The sequence below is a fragment of the Kwoniella europaea genome, chromosome 1, assembly GCF_036810445.1.
Source record: "Kwoniella europaea PYCC6329 chromosome 1, complete sequence".
Taxonomy (NCBI): Eukaryota; Fungi; Basidiomycota; class Tremellomycetes; order Tremellales; family Cryptococcaceae; genus Kwoniella; species Kwoniella europaea.
This window is the reverse complement of record NC_089487.1, coordinates 8476527-8497903: the sequence shown is the minus strand read 5'-3', so window position 1 is coordinate 8497903 and position 21377 is coordinate 8476527. Positions and strand designations below refer to the sequence as shown.

At 44.2% G+C, this 21377-nt stretch overlaps 9 protein-coding genes across 9 annotated transcripts; 6 read left to right on the top strand and 3 right to left on the bottom strand.

Moving 5' to 3' along the window:
- Positions 1 to 391: 391 nt before the first annotated feature.
- Positions 392 to 3675, top strand: V865_003222 (uncharacterized protein; the record flags this gene model as incomplete). Its single annotated transcript, XM_066227019.1, has 3 exons — positions 392 to 2669; positions 2747 to 2938; positions 3008 to 3675. The coding sequence occupies 3 exons, from the start codon at positions 392 to 394 to the stop codon at positions 3673 to 3675; spliced, it is 3138 nt and encodes a 1045-aa protein (XP_066083116.1).
- Positions 3676 to 3861: 186 nt separating this feature from the next.
- On the bottom strand, positions 3862 to 4384 carry V865_003221 (uncharacterized protein; the record flags this gene model as incomplete). Its single annotated transcript, XM_066227018.1, has 2 exons — positions 3862 to 4091; positions 4219 to 4384. The coding sequence occupies 2 exons, from the start codon at positions 4382 to 4384 to the stop codon at positions 3862 to 3864; spliced, it is 396 nt and encodes a 131-aa protein (XP_066083115.1).
- A 638-nt stretch (positions 4385 to 5022) lies between these two features.
- V865_003220 (uncharacterized protein) lies at positions 5023 to 5911 on the top strand (the record flags this gene model as incomplete). Its single annotated transcript, XM_066227017.1, has 5 exons — positions 5023 to 5148; positions 5217 to 5295; positions 5367 to 5498; positions 5582 to 5736; positions 5810 to 5911. 5 exons carry the CDS (start codon positions 5023 to 5025, stop codon positions 5909 to 5911), a joined length of 594 nt encoding a protein of 197 aa, XP_066083114.1.
- A 189-nt stretch (positions 5912 to 6100) lies between these two features.
- On the bottom strand, positions 6101 to 7124 carry V865_003219 (uncharacterized protein; the record flags this gene model as incomplete). Its single annotated transcript, XM_066227016.1, has 4 exons — positions 6101 to 6400; positions 6543 to 6695; positions 6801 to 7009; positions 7088 to 7124. 4 exons carry the CDS (start codon positions 7122 to 7124, stop codon positions 6101 to 6103), a joined length of 699 nt encoding a protein of 232 aa, XP_066083113.1.
- Positions 7125 to 7479: 355 nt separating this feature from the next.
- Positions 7480 to 7874, top strand: V865_003218 (uncharacterized protein; the record flags this gene model as incomplete). The annotated part of the gene is made up of 3 exons (XM_066227015.1): positions 7480 to 7510; positions 7584 to 7728; positions 7814 to 7874. 3 exons carry the CDS (start codon positions 7480 to 7482, stop codon positions 7872 to 7874), a joined length of 237 nt encoding a protein of 78 aa, XP_066083112.1.
- Positions 7875 to 8770: 896 nt separating this feature from the next.
- V865_003217 (uncharacterized protein) lies at positions 8771 to 10962 on the top strand (the record flags this gene model as incomplete). The annotated part of the gene is made up of 4 exons (XM_066227014.1): positions 8771 to 9616; positions 9685 to 10082; positions 10162 to 10696; positions 10756 to 10962. The coding sequence occupies 4 exons, from the start codon at positions 8771 to 8773 to the stop codon at positions 10960 to 10962; spliced, it is 1986 nt and encodes a 661-aa protein (XP_066083111.1).
- Positions 10963 to 11550: 588 nt separating this feature from the next.
- V865_003216 (uncharacterized protein) lies at positions 11551 to 13418 on the top strand (the record flags this gene model as incomplete). Its single annotated transcript, XM_066227013.1, has 6 exons — positions 11551 to 12176; positions 12348 to 12531; positions 12644 to 12733; positions 12812 to 12974; positions 13029 to 13164; positions 13220 to 13418. 6 exons carry the CDS (start codon positions 11551 to 11553, stop codon positions 13416 to 13418), a joined length of 1398 nt encoding a protein of 465 aa, XP_066083110.1.
- Positions 13419 to 13633: 215 nt separating this feature from the next.
- On the bottom strand, positions 13634 to 17857 carry V865_003215 (uncharacterized protein; the record flags this gene model as incomplete). Its single annotated transcript, XM_066227012.1, has 13 exons — positions 13634 to 13799; positions 13875 to 14079; positions 14165 to 14313; positions 14393 to 14603; positions 14677 to 14767; positions 14844 to 15543; positions 15608 to 15726; positions 15814 to 16090; positions 16148 to 16678; positions 16740 to 17041; positions 17096 to 17337; positions 17427 to 17715; positions 17792 to 17857. The coding sequence occupies 13 exons, from the start codon at positions 17855 to 17857 to the stop codon at positions 13634 to 13636; spliced, it is 3348 nt and encodes a 1115-aa protein (XP_066083109.1).
- Positions 17858 to 18901: 1044 nt separating this feature from the next.
- Positions 18902 to 21091, top strand: V865_003214 (uncharacterized protein; the record flags this gene model as incomplete). The annotated part of the gene is made up of 9 exons (XM_066227011.1): positions 18902 to 19144; positions 19213 to 19289; positions 19349 to 19653; positions 19716 to 19936; positions 20006 to 20161; positions 20226 to 20326; positions 20396 to 20606; positions 20679 to 20989; positions 21064 to 21091. The coding sequence occupies 9 exons, from the start codon at positions 18902 to 18904 to the stop codon at positions 21089 to 21091; spliced, it is 1653 nt and encodes a 550-aa protein (XP_066083108.1).
- Between the last annotated feature and the right edge of the window lie 286 nt (positions 21092 to 21377).

Sequence of the window (21377 nt, the reverse complement as noted above, 5' to 3'; positions counted from 1 at the left end):
TCTTACGTAATTCCACCATGGACGCGTTGAAACAACAAGGTAAGAGATACAAAACAACTCAACATCCCATATCATATCATAACATACCATCATTATTGTTCTCAATATCGTATGCATACAATTACCAACCATCATTGATTCATCATGGATATACGACGCTTTTACTTCTCGCCAGTATGAGGACCTTTCAATGACACGACCAAACGAGACGACCAAACGACGAAGTAACAAGGTTAACTGAGTCGTAACGGACCGCACAGACATCGTTGCTGTAACCACTCAAACCACCACTGATTGGAATAGAACGACATTTCCGCTCATCGACCTTCATACTACTTTGAAGTCATCTCATCAAACATTCAGCTCACCGTATTTCATCTATTCGCCCATCATGTCGCCCGTACCACCCCCAGCCGGCGCCTTCGTTCCATCCGACGATTGGACCGAGGACCCATCTTTCGACCTATCACCTTCCGCCCATCATTTCGCCTTACCCAACTCTCCCTCGTCTTCATCTACCTCGTCTACGTCCCATCGCTCGTACAGCAATGCTCGACAGCACGCTTCCTCGCCTCTTCGTCAGTCGTACACGGGTGTCAGCAAAGGTACGATTAAGTTGAAGAAGAGGGAAGACGTAGAAGAACTATTCGATTTCGATGAAGATGGATTTGAACTTCCAACAGATACCCATAACTTGTCGAAACTATCCAGACCAAGATCCTCGACATCATCTTCAATCACACGTACGGTGATAGGTAGTGGACCTACTGGAGTAGGAACGATAACGAAGTTGGGTAGTTCACCTGTATCCCAACCCAGCATCATGAAAGGGACGGTCAAAGCTCGTGCGCTTGCTATAGAGAAATCATGGGAGGCAGATGTCGATTTTGACGATGACGATCTTATTCCCACAACCACAATCCCTAAGAAATCGAAACATAATACGAATATCAGCACTATGAGAAGATTAACCCTATCACCACCTAGAAAAGGATTCATGCCACCACCCGACGCGCTAGATGATTTAGGATTTGACCTGGACGAAGAGGATCAAGCTACGTTGAAAGCTGGTGCGACTATAAAAGCAATGTTACCTCCGCCATCTAACAAAAATCGAAGAGACTCCACAATCAAATCATCTAAATCCAATAACAACCTAAATGCCATTCCCGTTCCATCGACTCCCCCAAACCAAGATCCAGATTCGATCGAATTGGAATCTGATTTCGCTCTACCTCTCAACCTTACCAATCTCACTCTGGCCACTCAACCTCAACATTCACGAAGGAATGGTACCAAACCTAGAATATCCAACGCATCGACCACGACAGCTACTACCGCCGAATCATGGGACTCACCCGGAAGTAGTAACAAGAAAGGTTGGGGATGGGGATCAGAAGATTCACCTGGACCAAGTGACGCGCATAAAAGAAGATCAGAAACTTCAGCTACTAGTATATCAGATGCTTTACCTGAGACTCCCAACGAAACTAAATCACGAACTAGAAATTTGTTGGTGGAACCTGATAATGATTTAGAACGTGAAGAGGATGATATCGAAAATGGTCTGATCTTACCTTCTCCCACTTTCTTTTCTAGTAAAAGATCAAAAGAGCTGAACTCGATATTGGATAAAAAGAGGAAACCTCAATTCGCACCTACACCTAAGAACAATCACCCTCACCACTCACATGCTAATGATGAAGGTACGAGGAGAGGACATCATATGGATGATTCGTTCGAAGATGGTTTAGTACTGGATGAACCAGGGGTGGAATTGAGCAAACACAGATTGAGAGAGAAGAAACGTGCTAGAGATAAATTCCCAATATCCACTATCAAACAACGTGGTGGGCCTTCCACGAGCAATACCACTTCCACTAAGAGCGTAGCTAGAGAAAGAGAAAAAGCATGGGAGAAACAGCGTGAACGAGATTGGGGGAGAGTAACACCTGTCAACAATACCAATATCAATCCGAGAGAACGGACACATTCTACACTTGGTCTTACATTCCGAAGTAATTCGGCATCAGCAGGAACCTTGTTGAAAGATGGAGGTAGCAACCGAGTTGATTCACCTAGCTTTTTGACGGGAAGAGAGAAAGAATCCATGAGATCCAGATCAGGTCATATCCATTCCATGTTACCTCCTCCACCACCTATTCCACCAGCAGCAGCACCAACAGCCACTCCTTCCTCTAGATTACGGCACCAGAAATCACACTATCACCTCGCTGCTCAGCCTACTCCTTCACCCAGTCTGACCCGGAAACAGTCCCTTGCGTCATTACAAGATGCTCTGGCAGATCGAACATTCACCCCTTCGTCGGGTATAGGTGTAGGAGAAACACCAAGGGATCATAATTCCACATCGAGATTGACAATGCCAACATCAAGTTCAAAAGCTAAAACTCGTCCACCTATAAATTCGATTTTCCCTACTCATACACCCCAATCATCCGCTAGTTCATCTTCCAGTATACATCCATCTCTTCGAGATCGGGATGGGCTGAAGACAATGGTAGATATGCCGAAGAGAAGTAAGACGTGGGGAGATGGATCGGAGCTGGATGGGATAGATGATTTGACGATTGATGATGATCAGCATAAGTCGACGATTAAGGGGAGTGCGATAAGTGGTTTGGGATTAGGTAAACCGAGTAGAAGAGGTGAGCAATTCTATCGCAAACCATAAGTATACCATATCCTACTTATGCTGATATGTTATGTTACACTACGACTTTAGGTCATGAGCCGTTAACGTCACGTCCCACAACAGCATCATCAAATATCAAACCTACACCAGCATCTTCTGAATATACAGAGAGAAGAAAGAAATCCGGTACAGGTACGACCAATATCTCTACCACTACAGCGAAAAGGAAGAACAGGAAACCTGCTTTGATCAAGCACTTCGGTGTAGCCGATAAGAAGAAGGGTGAGTAGCTACATAGGACTCATCTGTTATTAACGATGTCATGACTGATTGGGTTGCCTTATGTTGTAGTGGTGGGTGAGATGACCTGGAATCCAAGTACATTACGATGGGAAGGTAACGAATCGATCTTAAGGGATTTCGACACCATATCGACCTCTGCTCGACCAGCTCTTATCACTCATTATACCGGTTCTTCAGTAGGTGTAGGTGGACTATCATCACCTGTCGGTTCAGCTCCTGCTGCACCTCGTATAGTCGGTGATATGCAATTCGATCCAATCCACATGAAATGGATTAGCATTTTATCGCCAGAAGAAGATGAACCTGATCCATTTGAGGGTATGGCGGATGATGAAGATGATGAATTTGGTTTCGGGACTGGTACGATCACAAGATCATCGGGCAGGAAGTTTGTAACTGTCGGTCTGAACTCGATAGGAGGTGGTGGTGGATCCTCGAATTGGACATCCAGACTAGCTTCTGAATCATCTGTTATGACTTCGACAACTACCAACACATCAGCATCGACGAACCAAGGGTCGAATTGGGATGAAAATGGATTTGGCATGATATCTGAGGAATTATGGAAAGAATGTAAGATGGCGGAAGAAAGACATAAGAAAGAGATGAAAGGGTGGATAATGAGGAGTACCTCAAACACAAATGAATTGAGAGAGAGGGAAAGGAAAGAGGAAAAGAGATTATGGGAAATTAGAAATTTAGCTATGAAGAGTTGAGTCTAGTCGAGTGTATCTTGTATATGCATATGATCATATAATCTGATCTATTAAATTATATATACATAGAATGCAATTTGACCATGGTGAATGAGACAACTCAATGCTGACAGGCCAGACGCATCAACGTATATTATACGTATCTTATATTTTGATCTCTAACATAGTGAGACTGTTTTATCTTAATCACTCCTTACCTTCCCCAGGTAAACGTATAAACTCTCCAACTTGGATTTTATCTTTATCCCATACGTCCCCCGTATAATATACATCCTCCTTCAACCTGTCCCAGACGTCTGAGAGGGACTTGTATCGGAAGAACATGATAGATCCATTCATCGCTTGGAGGTTTGCTGGAAGGTTGGGGTCGGTATGCAGTGGATGGGAAGGTGGGGCAACGGTTCCTCTACCGAATTCTGACAGCATACATTATACTTCAGCTTATGTATCTCATGACTTCCATGTACCTCATTCCCAATTCAACCACATCTCATCCTAATTCACCGCAGCCATACTTGTACAATGAAGACAAGACCGACTCACCCAATATACCTTCCTTCTTATCCTCCTCAGCTCTCCTCCAATGCTCTGCCCTCACTTTCAATCTCCTCTGCAAGGTAGCTGACGGGTCCGTAGAATAGTCCGGACAGATAGCGTAGAATAGAGGTAAAGCCTTCTTAGATGTCATCCGGGGTAAGGTGGGAAGCATGTTCCTGTTCTTGCGATTGCGTTTTCACTCGGTCGGAGTCGAGTCGAGCTGTTGATATGTCTGCTGCGCCTGTATGGATATGAATAGAATGAGGTGCACGAAGATAGGATGGCTAACATAAGATATGATCGAATTAGAACGAATTAGATAGGTTAGTCATAGGGTTGCGCTCCGGGCGGAGAGGAGAGGAGGGGGGCGGGGGGGATCACGGAGTTGACCGGTCAGACCGAGTAATCTCCGGAGCACAGATGATCGTACGTAAATGGAATATTCAGATCTAGCTTACTCGTGATCCCACTCACTCCACACTGTTTGTAGCATCTTACGTGATGAGAGATAGGAACGGTACTAATCATTATCAACGAGCACCACTAAAAAAGCAGTGTCATCATTTGGGGGCAATGTCGGTCTCACCGAGATCCAACGTATCGGGTTGTCCGATAATCCACTTGTCAATCCGATCACTCCGAGAGTCCGATAAGATGGTGCATCAAGCTATATATACTGGACCATCGAGGGGACCAGACCAAACCATATTCAACAACGACAACAAGACACAAGTCAACTAAACAAAAGTTTACGACTACGACTACAACTACACTTATTACTATAACTCACAATACAACGCAACCGACGACATGTCACCCATCACCAAATTACCAATCATGGCCGACCTCGACATGCCCACGGGTCACTCGTCGCGATACTGTCTGGACGAACCTCTCACTCTGAACGCTTATAAGAAATGTTGTTCTTTAAGTGGTGTAAGTTTAGTCTTCTCTTCATGATTAAATGGCTAACCTGCTGACGCGTAAGTATGTTGCACAAATAGGGAGATTATCTATTCAAAGATGAAGATGATCAGGTGTTCGTCAAATCTGTGGGGAAAGCCAACATAAGACAAGATACGAGTGAGTCATATCCTCCCCTATATATGTGTATATGACTTTTTCGCTGATCGACTACTCACCTAATCATATAGCATTGTTCGATGCGAATGGCGAAGAAGCTGTAAAACTCGCTGTGAAGATGAAAACTCTAGAATGGGCCATTACCGGTTCTACACCTTCGGGCGAACAGGTATTTACAGTCAAATTGGGTGGAAAGAGACGAAGTGAGTTTTTCTGACCTATTCTACAAGTAGGGTCGACAGTATGAACAAAGCTAATTTAACATGATATTGTATTTTTGCCATAGGAGATAGTAACATTACTACCGAGTTTACCAACATGAAAACGGGTCAGACGAAAATGTTGGAATACGAAACTTGGAAATGTCGTGGTGATAGAAAGCTATTCTTGGATGGGGAGGTCGTTGCCTCGGTACATAAAGATCATTGGTACAGCAAGAAGGTGGGTCAATATCACAGATAGTAAGGAAAAACAATCAGATCAGCTAACGATACCTCTTCTTCCACGTCCACAGCGACAGGTAGATATCGCCGCTAATATGGATTACACCCTTGTCATGGCTACGATAATATTCTACGATATAGTCATGGATCAATGGTTACCTGCTGCGTTTTAATTGATGTCAAATATCCAAGAAGGTCTGTAAAAATATATAAGGCTTGGAGGCAAACAATTTTTGTATTATAGTAAATATTGATTAGCATCAAACCTTGTATATCATATCGTCCTTTGAAACGATCACCCCAATGTATTTCTATATATCTACATCTACATCTATACAACGTTTCAAAGTTGCAACAATCGTTCACTGGTAATTGCCCAAAGCAGGTTGTTTCCTTATCCAAGTCCTATCCTTAATTTCATCCCATAACCACCTCGCCAAACTTGCTCTCGACAACTCTTGTGATCCCTTGAAATCCGGACCGTAAAATCCAGCATGGACTTTCGCATCGCCCGATCCGGCAGATAAGAACGGTACACGGAAGATGGTATATTCGAACTCTTCGTCTGCACATACTTCTCCTATGGCAGTCATTTCCGCTGAGCCCTGGGGCATGAATGTAGCTGGGAGGGTTTTGGTGGTGATGTATTGAGACCACGAGTACTAAAGAAACATGCTATAGTCAATGTGTAATGCAGAAATAATGAAACGATGTTGTTCAACAGATATTGCATGGTGCGCCGATGACTTGATGATGTGTGTTAAGATGAATGGAAAGCTGAAGAATTCAACTGGAACTGCTTACCTTTTCACCTGGCATGGAATGCCGAGGAGTCGATAAAGCTAATAATCGCTTAACACCATATTTCTTCATTACCTTCTTGACGACATGGAGGGAATCGGCAATGGGAGTAGGTTTAGTTCGAGTGATCAGGCGGTAAAGCGATGGATAGGGTCCCTACGATACGAAGTATACCAAGCAAAACACATTGTAAGTACATTACTCTATACTATACTATACCGTAAATTATCCCATGCCATAAGATAAGTTTGATCGACTCACCAACAAGCTGACCACAGCTGTTACACCACCTTTCAAGACCTCTTCCAACTTGGCCTCATCATTCAACTGTCCTTCTACTATCGTGAGTCTATGTTGATACTGAGTTACGAGGTCTTGGGGTAGTTTGCTCTTGTTTCTCACTAGAAGAGATAATCTGGGTCCGTCGGGAAGTGGTAAGACGTATTCGAGAAAGGCGATACCGGATGCTCCTATGTTTCTTAATATACGATGCAATCAGATAACCACTTCCTGCTGAGTAGAGTGATATTGCGTGAAAAATCACTCACCTGTAGCTCCGAGGAGGAGGATATGTTGATTTGACATTGCTGGTACTATGTTACTATCTTACGATATGAACGGATAGGTATGGGAAATTGGGATGAACTCCCGTATTGAACAACTTTATCATCGTCAGGAGCACAAGAGGGATTGGTAGCAGCAGTGGTATAACCAGATGTACAGTATGAAGGTTGCCCGTTGATTTGTACGAGTAATGTGTAAGCAAGCTCAAAAGAATTGCATCTCCTTTGCGAATCAGTGCGAGTAGGGATACAATAATCTGTCCAGATCTCAGATTCAAGAGAAATTGTATGGTTAATTTCAGACGCTGGATGTATCCTTGGTAAATTGTTAATCGATCGATTGGGTCCCAAGACAAACTCACGCATTTGATTTGATCATGGATGCTATTTTTGGCTTCGCCATTGGAGGTGAGTATAAAAGCTATCGATCAATCTCGTAAGATGGAATTATAACTGATCTTCACTGATTGTGTGACTGTAGGTGCGATGGAACCTCTTAGAACCGGCGGTACCGGATCTTTCGCCGCTTTCGCACTTCTGTTCGGTCTATTTCAAACTTTCTTACCGGTTGTTCCAGGTACTTGTAATTTTAGCGTTTCGTCTGGATCGTTCCCCAAGTCCATCAGGTGAGTTAGACAATCGATTTCATTCTGATGGCTTGAGGATCGGTAAACTGATCATTCTGTCAATCCTTTCCATTTGGTCTTGAAGAGGACACGCTCTAGGATTTTCCGCGGCAGTAGGTAAAGCAGGAGCAGCAGTCGGTATTTAGATTTACCCATTGATCATCGCTCGATTCCCAATGAAAATCAAGGGTCATCAAGCTATGTTCTAAATCGGTTCGGCCACTTGTGTCGTCTGCGCTGTGGTACTGATGACTTTGATACCTGATAGGAGAGCTCAGCTGGAAGATGAAGATTTAGAATTTTGGGAGGTATTTTGGAACTCAATGGATGGTAAGTCAGGTGCCACATGATACATCTGAAATTCACGCCATTTCGCTAATGTTCATGTATCAGTTCGATTCGTTTTTTTGCAATTATAGGAATACATCCGTGATGGGTTCAGATAGCGAGACGGTAGTCTCTACACCACCCAATGAGCAGGACGATAATAAGCCTTAGACAGGATTGGGTACTCGGCCCGGATAAACCGAGAGAAAGGAACGATTGATGGATTGGGTTGGACTGATCAGATCATGCATGGGAGGTGGTTTTCGCACAAGGCTGAAACAGCATGTGATCGAAAGGTTCCACGTCATGACTCTTGCTCCTACGCCGGCGGCATTTCTTCCCTGAGCCAAGAGACGTGTAGCGAACGAGAACATGAACCGACTTCTGTTTCTCCTCCTCTCTTTCTCTCTCCTTTGAGCCAAGGCTTCATCCCTTTCTCCATCCAGCCTATACTTTGGTCGAATATCTCAAATCTTCTTGGCATAGTGGTGGAAACTACATCAACCGTATGCATCCAACAACCGTCCATTGGTCGACAAAGAAAGAAATGGAAATGATGCCAAGGTTCCGTGACGTCTGCCATGAACGTCCGCTAAGAGAAGTCCCGAGGGGGTCGTGTGGGACCGAGAAATGGGGTCCTGGGGCTACAAACATATAAAGAGAGCTATAATTGCTGGATAGGATGAACTGGATGACATCAAATTTTCCATCCACCATGTCCTCGTCTTTACCTGTACCAAACAGTCATCATACCGTATCTTCTTCTGAGAAACCAGCTTCGATCCAATCCGATTCACCTACAGTCATCAACGATGGGAAGAAGAACGACCTGCCACCTACGGCTCACTATGAGGAAAGTCCCAACTTTGGTCCTCAGCACATCGAGATCTCCACGGCGACGCTGAATAACCCCCTGGATGGTATGTCGGCTGAAGAAGTCCTTCGAGATGTCGATAAGTTTGTCGAAGATAAAGGTTTATTAGAACATCGAGAACTATTCCGGAAAGGTGCGTTGTTAGCTAGAGTAGCTCAGAGGGAAGGGGGCTTCGAAGATATCAGTGAAATACCTGAAGATGAAAAGAAGATTCTTAGAGAGGAAATCACTCATCGATGGAGACAGCCATTCATGCTATATTTCTTGGCAGTCTTATGTGCAGGATCGGCTATCGTACAAGGAATGGATCAAACTGCTGTTAATGGTGCTCAACAATTCTACTTTGACGAATTCGAAATTGGTCCTGAAAAAGTCTATATCAGAGGATTACTCAATGGTGCTCCATATCTCTGTTCATGTTTGATCGGATGTTGGACCAATGCTCCTTTGAATAAATATCTGGGTAGAAGAGGAACGATATTCATATCGTGTTTCATCTCATTCGCTTCGTCCTTCTGGATGGCAGCTGCCGATTCATGGTGGAATTTACTTATCGCCCGATTCGCCCTTGGTCTAGCGGTAGGTGCGAAAAGTAGTACTACACCTGTATACTCGGCGGAATCTTCTCCAAAGGCTATCAGAGGTGCGCTCGGATGTCAATGGCAGATGTGGACTGCGTTTGGTATCGTGAGTTGCTTATCACTCTTGGCTAAGTTTATGATCTTTCTACTGATTCTTCTTTTATTGTCCGATAGATGCTCGGATTCGTCGCTTCTGTTGTCTTCCAAAATGTTACGGCACCAATCGGACAATCAATCGATCCACCTCGATACCCTCAATGGAGATGGATGTTAGCCTCGACCGCCATCCCACCTATGATCGTCATGATTCAAGTTTACTTCTGTCCCGAATCGCCCAGATGGTATATGGAGAAAGGAAAATACGATAAGGCTTTCAAATCATTCAGCAGATTACGAAATCATCCTGTACTCGCCAGTCGAGATATGTATTACGCCTACAAGATGTTGGAAGCCGAGAAACATCAACGTGAAGGTAAAAATCTGGTCAAAGAGTTTTTCACCGTGAGAAGGAATCGACGTGCAGCTCAGTCAAGTTTCTTTGTCATGTTCATGCAACAGTTCTGTGGTGTCAAGTGAGTAGTTCTTGTGTTGACCTCTTGGTCAGACCTACAAGATATATCGGAAACTTACTGACTTTTGATTCTTTCATAGTGTTATCGCATACTACTCTACTCAGATCTTCTTAGATGCCGGTTTCTCAAGAAGTCAAGCATTACTCGTGTCAATGGGAACAGGAATTGTCAATTGGTTATTTGCTATTCCAGCTATCTATTCTATCGATACATTCGGTCGAAGAAATCTACTCCTCACTACATTCCCATTACTCGGATTATGTCTATTCTTCACCGGATTTTCATTCTGGATGCCAGCGGGTAACGTCGAAGCAGGAGAGATGAGTACAGGGAGAGTAGCAATGATAGCTACTGGGATTTACCTATTTATGGCTGCCTATTCACCTGGCGAGGGACCAGTCCCATTCACTTATTCGGCAGAAGCTTTCCCGTTGTACATCAGAGATACGGGAATGTCCTTTGCGACTGCCACTTGTTGGGGATTCAACTTTATCTTATCGTTCACTTGGCCTGCGCTGGTCGACGCCTTCACACCTCAAGGTGCGTTTAGTTGGTATGCGGCTTGGAACTTCTTCGCTTTCTTTTATACATACTTCTTCCTACCTGAGACTAAAGTGAGTACAAGTCTGTCATGAGACTATCAAGTAATCCGGCTAATATATGTCTCTGATAGAACCTTACGCTTGAAGAACTGGATATAGTGTTCAGTATCGGTAATCGAGAACACGCTACGTACTACAAAAAGAAGTTACCCTGGTACTTTCAGAAATACATATTGAGGAAACAGGTAGAAGAGTATCCCCCATTGTATCAATTGGGTGGTGGAGGTAGTATGTCTGAGAAGATTGCCAGGACGCAATCGAGGAGTTCTCGTAGGTAGAGATAATGTCACTACACCGAATATGTACTGTAGGGATGATAGCGAGGGAGGAAAGAGGATGGGATATGCGCATGCATGCATGTACGCATGATTGAGCAGTCTCAAGATAAGCAAGTAAATCCAGCCCATCGTTGTTCAGTGTGTCCTGCAGTACCTGGAAGGAAGACAAGGTACAGACGGGTAGTAACTCTAAATCGATCAACGGTATCTTATCAGTGGATCTCAGAATGACGTTATCATTTTCATTCCTCCTTCTTCCTGTCTCGTAACTGATCGAGGTGTGGGAGTGTGAGAATATGCATTCAGATGTCGAGAAGGGGGAAGCGAGTAGGCTGTATGCATATCATCGATACGGAAGCTGAAGCTGTACCTCAGTGATATCAAGAGGGCGTAGTAATGTACAATGTAGCTGTGCATGTGATTGTGATTGTATGTGTGGGATCTTCGGATCCGAGGTACGAGTGAGTGAGTATATTAAGGTACGATACATTTCAGTTCATTTCCCATCTTCATCCTTCTTTCTTTCATTCTTTCATTCTTTCATTCTTTCTTCTATTCTTCACCCTCTCGTTCACACCCACACCCACCATGTCATCTTTACGAAACGAGATCACCCCTCTCCTGGCCCCTTCGGAGCGCAACATCGGCAACAACAATAACAACGGCAGCCCCGGCTCACCTCGAGGTCCATATCTCCCTCTTACCAGTTTTCGTGGTCAATCTACCGTCCAAGCGACAGGACCCACCCCAGTCACCGTCAGACCTTATGCCAATTCTCTTAATCAACCCAACCCCAACACCGACGACGTCGATCACGATAGCAAAGTACAAGTATACGACGTATCGATTCTCAACCCTGAGAATTCCACTCCGGTCATCTTCCATGACGATGACCCTCTCACAATGTTATGGAAAGATTTCTGGGTATTGGTCAGATGTATCCCTACGGTCTTCTTCATCTTGTGGCCGGCTCCCAAGCCAGGTATTGATGCGACCATCAAAGGTCTGATCCTTCAAGTCATCTTAGTGGTCGTATCGCTCATCTTAACAGCCGTCTGCCTGGTATCATTCTTTGTCGGTATCCCTTCACCCGTGGTCGCAAGTTTGGTCCTTGCAACATGGCTCTATGGATATAACTTCATCTTAGGCGAAAGTAGGATCACACATCAGAATATCGTAGGGGATGATAAGGATGATAAGGAAGTTTGGTTATTGTGAGTGAACTTCTTAGTTCAGTACATGATTACAATGTCATGAGCTGACGTGACATCTTCTTAACACCCAATTCTTCACCATACACACACTACGCTCTACCATCTCCACTTCGCCCACCGATTCATCTGGATCTCTCATCCTTGCATCCTAACCTCCTATCCCTTACATAGGGTCAACGGTATCGGGACCTCTCGATCCGGTCTAAAGCTCATCCTCGACACCTTGTACACTCAGTTCGGCAGAAAGGTAATCGGTGTACACAACCGAACTTTCGGTGTATGGTTCGATCTAGTCGAATGTATGTTGCAGAGGGATTTGGTTTGGAATACGACTGATACCAGAGAAGGATACAATGTGAGTGGACTCGCTTCTCCTAAGAGATTAAGAGCGAATTGCGAAGGATATTATTTCGTGTAACATTTCCAGTAGATTGATGACGAATCAGGCTAATTTCTTCGACTCGCAGATCATCTCCAGACACGTCGCGGATCCTGACAAAGAGAAGATCGTCTTGATGGCTCACTCTCAGGGTGGAATCATCATGTCATCATGGGCAGTAAGTTGCTCTCTCACGTTTGGACAGATCTGTACTTCTCGCTCTTATTTCTCACTGACTTATCTCTGCAACATCCAGGATCAACTCCTTTCTGATTTCTCTCATGAACAACTCAAGAAAGTGGAGATTTACACCTTCGCCTCCGCTGCAAATCACTTCTCTATCCCGGAGACTGATTCTGGACCTGCATTTGGCTGCGTAGAGCATTTCGTTAACGAATGGGACTATGTTTCTGACATTGGTGAGTAGGACATTTTCCCTACCTTCCACTGCTGACTCTCCTCTTCGTCTTTAGGCTTGCTCTCTTTCGCCCCACCACCACCTCCCGGTCTTCCAGTCAATTCACCCACCGTCCCCAGACTTAGTGGTCGATTCGCAGGTAGAATCTTCAAGAGACTGGCTACTACTGGTCATCTCCTCATCACCCATTAGTGAGTACCGCCCCCATCGATCTAGCGCGATGCTAATGGAGCAACCTACCACTAGTCTTCCTGATAATAACTCGATTCTTCACGATCCCGCCGTATTGAGACACAGTAAATTAGCCAGCTACCTTACCGACTACGAGGACCTCAAGAGAAAAGAAGAAGTAAGAATTAGCCGAATTCAAGCTGAAAAAGCGGCTCGAGAAGCCAGTCGTGCTGCTCAACAAGGTGCTCCCATTGCTGGACCGTCGACCAGATAATAGGTGTATGCACTTGTCTTGACTAGGATCTACTTGAAGGTGAAATAATATGATCTGTAATTTCTTTCAGTAGTCAACCCGGACAGGAAGATTGAGAACGGGATCATGGTATTGTGAAGTTGTAACATAGGTAAATCAAGTATCATGGAGAAGTTGTATATATTCTAATTCTATGTTATGTCATCTCATGTTATGTCTAAAAACGACACACGTGTTCAGTCTAGATAGATACCCAAAGTTTTGATTTCGAAACATCTAAAATCGATATTGACTTCAATCACACCATCGTCAACCTTCCATTTGACAGGTTGATCTTCGAACATCTCAGGTTCTTCGAGGATATTTAGCCATTTCAATGCAGATGGCTTTGGCAGACCGCTACTGATTACCCATGGATCACGTCAGTACTTGGAATACTGTTTGACCCAACGAACATGGTGAAACATGTTCACTTACGTCTTCAAAGAAGTCTTGGTCTTTCCACCCAAGCTCTCGTATAGTCTCAGGACGATTGATTTGAGTCTAGAATCAGTACCGGTGATGAAATCGTCTTCACCCCTTTTGATCGTTTCCAGAATCACTCCGTCAGTCGTCGAAGTTGAGTGAGGATGAAGAGTGAATGTGATAGGAAGCTTTGGTTCTGATGATTTGATTTTTCGGACTGCACAAATAAGATACATCCATCAGTCTACCATTCAAGTCTCTTCAAACGTATCGTATCTATCGATCTTCGAAGGAGCACTCACATCTTAGAGGATTGATAAGACCCAAAGCCTTCTTATACACTCCACTTTCAATCAACCTCCTCTGATGAGGCAGTATATGGAAAGTGAACTCGTGGTAACCCTTATCTTGAGTGACGTCAGGAGCAGTCGCAGAACGAAGTAAAGAGATTCTACAATCAACACCGGAAAATACACATTAGCACTGAATCTTTGATCGCTGCTCAGTCCAATGAACCCAAATCAACCTACCTCATAGTATTCCCTTCAACGATATATCCATATTTGTAATCACTGACCATACTGATTCCATATCCCGATTCACTCAGATCAGCAAATGTATGGGCGGGAACTTCGAATTTCGCCTGGTCGATAGGAGTATTTCGGTGAGTTGGCCTTTCGATCAATCCGAACTGAGTACCATAAGTGGCCTGTGAGGAATGGATATCAAGTGGAAGAGCAACTATGATATGAATTAACAAGTATGTCGGGGATACGTCAGTTTCAGCAGATGTGAATGAGGTTGTTAGGCTCACATTTGAGGAACTTGTGAGTTTCATGCCAATCTACTTTCGCATCCACCTTGATAGCAGGTATATCTCCAGATGTAGCAACATCAATCGAGATCTGAGAATCATACCATCAACTCTGAATCAGCTTCTTCTACACCCGAGAACCCTACAGTGGCCTACGTGACACTCACATGGAGTACGACCTTACTTTTCCCAAAAATACTTTCTGTCCGTAAAGTAGCTCTAAGCGGACCATTCGCGATGATCTCTACTTTATCAAATATGATCTCTCTGCCCATTCTCAGATGGTAGATCTCTGCGTCCCATGCATCATACGATAATGGATAATCTTCGTAGAGCATCAGTCCAGCCGTGTCGGTCCCTATTCCGGGCATGATCAATTCTCGATACGCTGTGTGATCGTACAATGAGGTGATTCGGCCGTCGGATATGGTGAGTGTGATAAATCCATTGAATAAACTGTAGGTTGAACCTTCTTGTTTGGCTAGTGGTGTCGATCGATTCGGTGGATTGATTAGACCTCCAATAGTACCTCCTGAGGGTGATGAGCTACTACTGTAAAATGCTAGGACCTTATCATCTATTCCAGGTTGAATGACAACTTTCTCAAACTGGGGTTCAAATGGCAATTCGATAACTCCAGTTCTATCTAACCTCATTCCGTCGAGTATCGCCATTGACCCATCTTGCCCTTCGTCTCTTGTAGGAAGGAGAACATCTAGGGATTGATCAAGCAAAAATTGGGTCTCGAGTATACGTCTCTGGTATATCTCCCTGGCGTCATCGTTGACCATCTTGATGGATGTCCCAGGTAAGACATCGTGGAATTGATTTAGCATAACATCATGCCAGATCTCATCGAGTTGACGTCTTACAACATCACATCATGTCAGTCTGGAATGCGGGGTCTCAAAGGTCCAAAACCAATACTCACTTTGGATATTCGTAAGAATCGGAAACGAAAGAAGCCAATGTACCGAAATATTCTAAATCTCTTAACAGCTTTTCGATCGTCTGATTACCATCTTTGATCGAAGCTTGACTTGTGAAGATCTACCCGAAAAGTGTTCAGCTCGTTTCCCTGCGAAACTTCAAGAAACAGAAGAGAAGAAAAGGAAATAGAAGAACGGTTGTACTTACTCCACGATGCAATTCGAAATACAATTCACCTTTCCAATTACTCAACGTTTTCCCACCTCGAGTTTTCTCCTTGAGATGTTCAAAGAAATTATCAACTTTTGATATTTTCGTTTTGGGCACTTCGGGATTTTTCACCGATGACGAATTCAGTCGTCTTAGCTTTTCCAACATCAACGCAGTCGGTCCACCTCCACCATCTCCATTCCCAAATAACAGCAAACATTGATCGGTAGATTCGAGATTTTTGTTCTGCGAAATACCTTGTTGAAGCTCCGAGCTGCTCATTGTGACGTCAGTCAAGCGCTCCGAGTGAAAGAAGGTGGGTCCCACTTACAAATTAGCTTGGGCATTGTAAGTATCTGTGGGTGTCATATGAGCTAATACCTGACTACCATCCAGGCCTGACCAGTTGAACGTCGAATGGGGGAAGGCATTGATGTTATTCCAAGATAATTTCTGAGTAAAGAAATACTCGATCCCTGCTAATCTCAATATCTGAGGTAATTGAGAAGCATAACCAAAAGTATCAGGTAACCAAGCGATATTTGATTTCTCGCCAAACTTCTCTTGGAAGAACCTTTGACCATATAGGTATTGTCGGATAAGGGATTCTCCGGAAGGTAAGATACAATCATGTTCTAACCAACTACCACCTATCGGATGGAACTTGTCTTGTTTTACGGCTTCAAGTACTTTCTCATACAGCGTTGGATAGAGTTTCTCGAGCCATAGGAACTGTTGGGCGGATGAAGCAGTGAACTGATGTTCGGGGTATCTTTCCATGAGGTCTATCTGGGTAGACCAACTTCGGGCGATCTTTTGTTGAGTATGTACATATCGCCATAGCCATCCTGTATCTATATGACTGTTATCGGCTTGTTTATCAGCCTTTGAGAATACACCTCCAGCTGTCTCGATGCACCCACCAATGTCCAATAGCCCATACTTTCGTCTCATCATCTTCAAAGTCATTCAACCCTTCTCCTATAACCTGCTTAGCGATTTCTCGTCCTTTACGAACAGTCTCATCGATCGCTTCCTCGTTATCCCGACGGAAACCATTCATAATTTCGTTCGCAGCTCTAAGGGCTTTTCGAGAAACAGGTGATTGAGCACCTTGAGGGGATCTTGCGAATTGCTTAAGAATCTGAAAATCCACTTTAAGTGCATGGGCTTCTGATCGGACCAATACAAGATCCGCTAGTGCAAGGTGATATTTCATATTCATCTGATTATTCACCGTCAGCACAACCATCCCTGATTCTTTAGACGCTGTACTCACATCAGGTTCATGGTGTCTATACCCGTTGATACCAATACCGAAGATACCATTACAAGCGACTTCGATATAACATTCATATCTACCTGCATTGACAGCTTCGCGAGGTATGATATGTTCGATCCTTCGGTCTTCCACATATCCGGGATAAGCATTGATAGTTGAATTGGGTCCACCGGTGATACCGTGTAAGGGATGACCATGGATATTGCATATCAAAGCTTCACAACCAGGGTCAAATTCGACTACACGAAAAGATGAAATCAGTAAGATACTATTCTTGTATCAGGTCAGAGTAAGAGTAAGAAAGTAAGAGAATGTTCTCTGTACTCACATACAACAGGCTCCTGCGAATCTCTGAAATTACTCGGAATGTTGATTTCCACTTTTACCCAATGTTGTGTCCAACTTCCACCGATTAGATCTTCTTTATTCAATTGCTTGACCTCATTCGATTGTAGTCTTTGGGTAGCTTCCTCAAAAGTGACTTTCTCGATACCCGGAGCGGACCAGATAGTCATTTTCACAATTTCCTCCCCATCCAATCTGACCCTGTCAAGCACAGAGGCGAGATTGTATTCATTATATGGACCTTCAAGGAATAGATCAAGACGTTTGAGTGACTACCAGAAATCATATTCTGGATATCAGCTTCCAATCAATATCTTCTCAAGATGTGGACTATACTCGATCACTCACGATACCGGGCAAGAGGTTATGCTCTACCTCCTCAGTCAACTGGGGGTAGGTGTACTGTCCTGACATGGTTCACAAGTATTCCACTAAGAAGTTGGGGTTGTCGATCTGGACTTCATACAACGTTCAATTGAAGTCTATTTGGAGGTTTTTTGTGAGATGAGATCTTCTCTGACGTCCATCACAACGTTAGAATCACCTCGAGATCCTCTGCTTGACAAAGTCGGACCAGTCGATGTACATGCACTCTACCAAAGGCCGATGTCGGACGTCCTCGATTCCATGTATCAAGACAATACAAGTGGAGCTGGCTACCAATGATCAGCTGACCATAACCGCTATACAGCGAATCTCTATGAAGACAAAAGAGGTCACTTGTTTTAGACCCAATAGACGATTTCCGATTCGGCGGTGTAATTGACATCCGACCAGACATTCCTCTTTCACTATTGACGCCACCGGCTGGCGGCCCGGAGCATGTCAAGCATAGTGGCGGGAGACTTATCATGTGGATGATGCTTGAGAGAAGAGAGTGTGTACAATTGGCTGGTAACACGTATATGAAAACATCCACCTGAAATCTCGGTGCTCGAGTGAAGTAATTCAGTGGCGCAGATTAGCAGAGGCAGCTGCGATCAACTTACGCAACAATCTTTCACCGAGAATAAACCGAACACACAATAAACAATTAGGATCAAAGTAAGATTAACCCTGCGCTAAAAATACAACAATGAGGAGAGCACTCGAGCCCCTCAAGGTGCTCCGTATGGGTGTGACCCTCACGCCAAGAAAATAGGTACATGTCCGTGTCCAGTATTGTCGGCCCGTTTCTTAGTAGAGCTGAGAAAACACAGATGTAAGTTGGCGTAGAAGGAGAGAGAATGAGTGTCTCGTCCTCTCTGGATATCCAGCTGAGCGGTCTAGAGATGAGAGTCCGAATCGGACGGTCCCCCAAGTACAACCATACCAAAAAAAAAGATATAAACTATAGCAGTTAGTTCAAAAGAATTTTCGTTCCCACTCATCCCCACAGTTTTCAGGTGGAGCACCAAATAGTTCCCTCAGATCGTGCTAGCGTATACGGTAGATCTAAAGGCTCTTTCACACAACGAGATGGCCAACAACTTAGAAGATAAGAAAGATATGGAAGAGCACATTGAGGGAGGATTCAATGATGCGCCCATCCTCGAGGAGAAGATAAAGAAGCACACGGCCAATAACCAATTGGACGAAGCTGCAGCTTATCTCGCTCAAGCTGGACCTGTAGAGTATACAGCCGAAGAGAGAAGAGCCGTAATTAGGAAAATCGATATCTTCGTTTGTATTCCTATGTGTTTGACTTATTTTCTGCAACAAGTGAGTCATCACATACAGATTACATCATGATTCTCAACAGGCTGATAATGAAACGACGGATGACATAGCTCGATAAATCCTCTCTCAGTTATGCAGCAGTCTTCGATATTCAAAAAGAAGCCAATTTGGTCGGTAATCAATACAGGTAACTTCGTTCTTGATGTGTATGAGCAATTAACAATAGTGGCTGACTGGGTTTTGTAGTTGGTTGAACTCGATCGTCTACTTTGCTCAATTGGGTTTACAACCCGTTTCGTCATATGCCCTTATCGCCTTCCCAATCAAATATTGGGTCACATTCAACATGTTGGCATGGTCCATCGTTACGGTTTGCACTGGTGCCGCTAAGAATTTCACTGGACTCATTATCTGTCGTCTCCTCTTGGGTATATTCGAAGCTACCATCTTACCTTCGTTCATTTTCCTCACTCAGATGTGGTACACAAGGAGAGAACAGAGTTTTAGGACTATTGCTTATCAAGTTGCCAACTCCCTCGCTGCTGTGTTGGGTAAGCACATGAGTCGCACCTCACATACACTTTCGGGCTATACTGATTCGATGACCCCATAGGTCCGATTCTTTCTTTTGGTATTGGAAAGGCAACTGAGAACTCTAATAAAGTGAAAGAATACCAAGGCATCTTCTTCTTCATCGGAAGTATTTCCGTTGCATTCGTACCCATCATATTCTTCATGCTCCCCAATTCTCCTACCACCGCTCGATTCTTGAGGAAGAACAATGATCGAGTCATCGCGATCGATCGATTGAAAGAGAATCAAACGGGTACTAAGGTGAGTCCACCCAAGCTCAAGATCGTTTGAGTTCCAGAGACGACTGACCCTTTTCACCGATTTCCATAGTCATCCAAATGGAAGTGGAACCAAGTAAGGGAGACATACAAAGATCCCAAGACTTACATCTGGGCGGCCATGTATTTCTGCACATCAACTCCTTCGGGTGGTTTCGGTGCGTTCGGTGGTCTGGTAGTGAAAGGTCTCGGTTTCACCTCTTTCAAGGTAAGTAAGGATTCTGTCTATGTAAGTATCTAGAAATTGACCCTTTACTTGCTCCTGTCAATAGGCTATTCTTATGCAAGCTCCTACTGGTGGTATCGCGATCTTGACTCTACTCGTCACTATCTTCTTCACCAACCAATTCAAAGCTAGATGGGCTGTAGTAGCGTGAGTCATTCACGATAGATGGAGAAATCGACAAATGAGCTGATATCTTGATATATTAACATTGATTAGTGCATGTGTTGTCCCTCCTATTGCCGGTGCAGTCGGTCTCGTCAAAGTCCAACGATCCGACCCGTACATTCTTTTGGCGTGTTACTACGTCGCTCAGACTCTTGCGGGTATTCAACCATTGTTGTACTCCTGGGCCAACTTGAATCAAGCTGGATCGACTAAACGAGTAGTAGTTTTCGCCACCATGTTCGTAGCCCAATGTACAGGTAACGTAAGTAGCCACTGCAATTCTGTTCAACTTCTCCTCATCCCTTCTAAGCTGATCTCCTGGCGATTTATATAGATTGTCGGTCCTCAAGTGTACTTGGCAAGGGAAGCACCGTACTATCACACCGGTCTATACGTCAATATAGGCTGCTGGTCCGTCCTCTTTTGCTTAATCGTATTCATGAGGTTCTATCTCTCGTATCTCAACAAGAAACAAGTTGAGAGAAGGGTTGCTCTGGGTCTACCGGCCGATCTCAAAGATATGTCAATCATGTCATACAACGAGCTCGAACAGTACAAAGCGGAACTTGCAGCTCAGATGGCAGCTGCTGGTCTGGATGCTACCAAGCTGTACGAAAATGCTTTTGACGATATGACCGATTACGAGTGAGTGTTTTGTCGTTATTTGTGAGGCGTCAGTCGTTACTAGAGGCTGACCAGGTCGATCTTTTCTACTCTAGAAACCCATACTTCATCTACGTGGTGTAGACTTTTCCAAAAGAGGGCGAAGAGCGTACGGAGAGGAATCAGGATGGGTTTATGGTAGGTATAGGCTTTATCCCAACAAGATGTCATGGGATAGATAGGCTTGAGTTATAGCAGAATGCACACATGTCAACTTCTGTAGAAGATCATGTCGGACATCGCCGCTATGAGCCAAAACTTTGTCTCGCATTTGTGGCACCCTCACTCCGTCAAGTGGCTGCTCCGCCAAATGTCCTTGAGCGTTTTCTTCATCCCCCCCCTTGATCCCAATTCGCTGTAAAATCGCAAG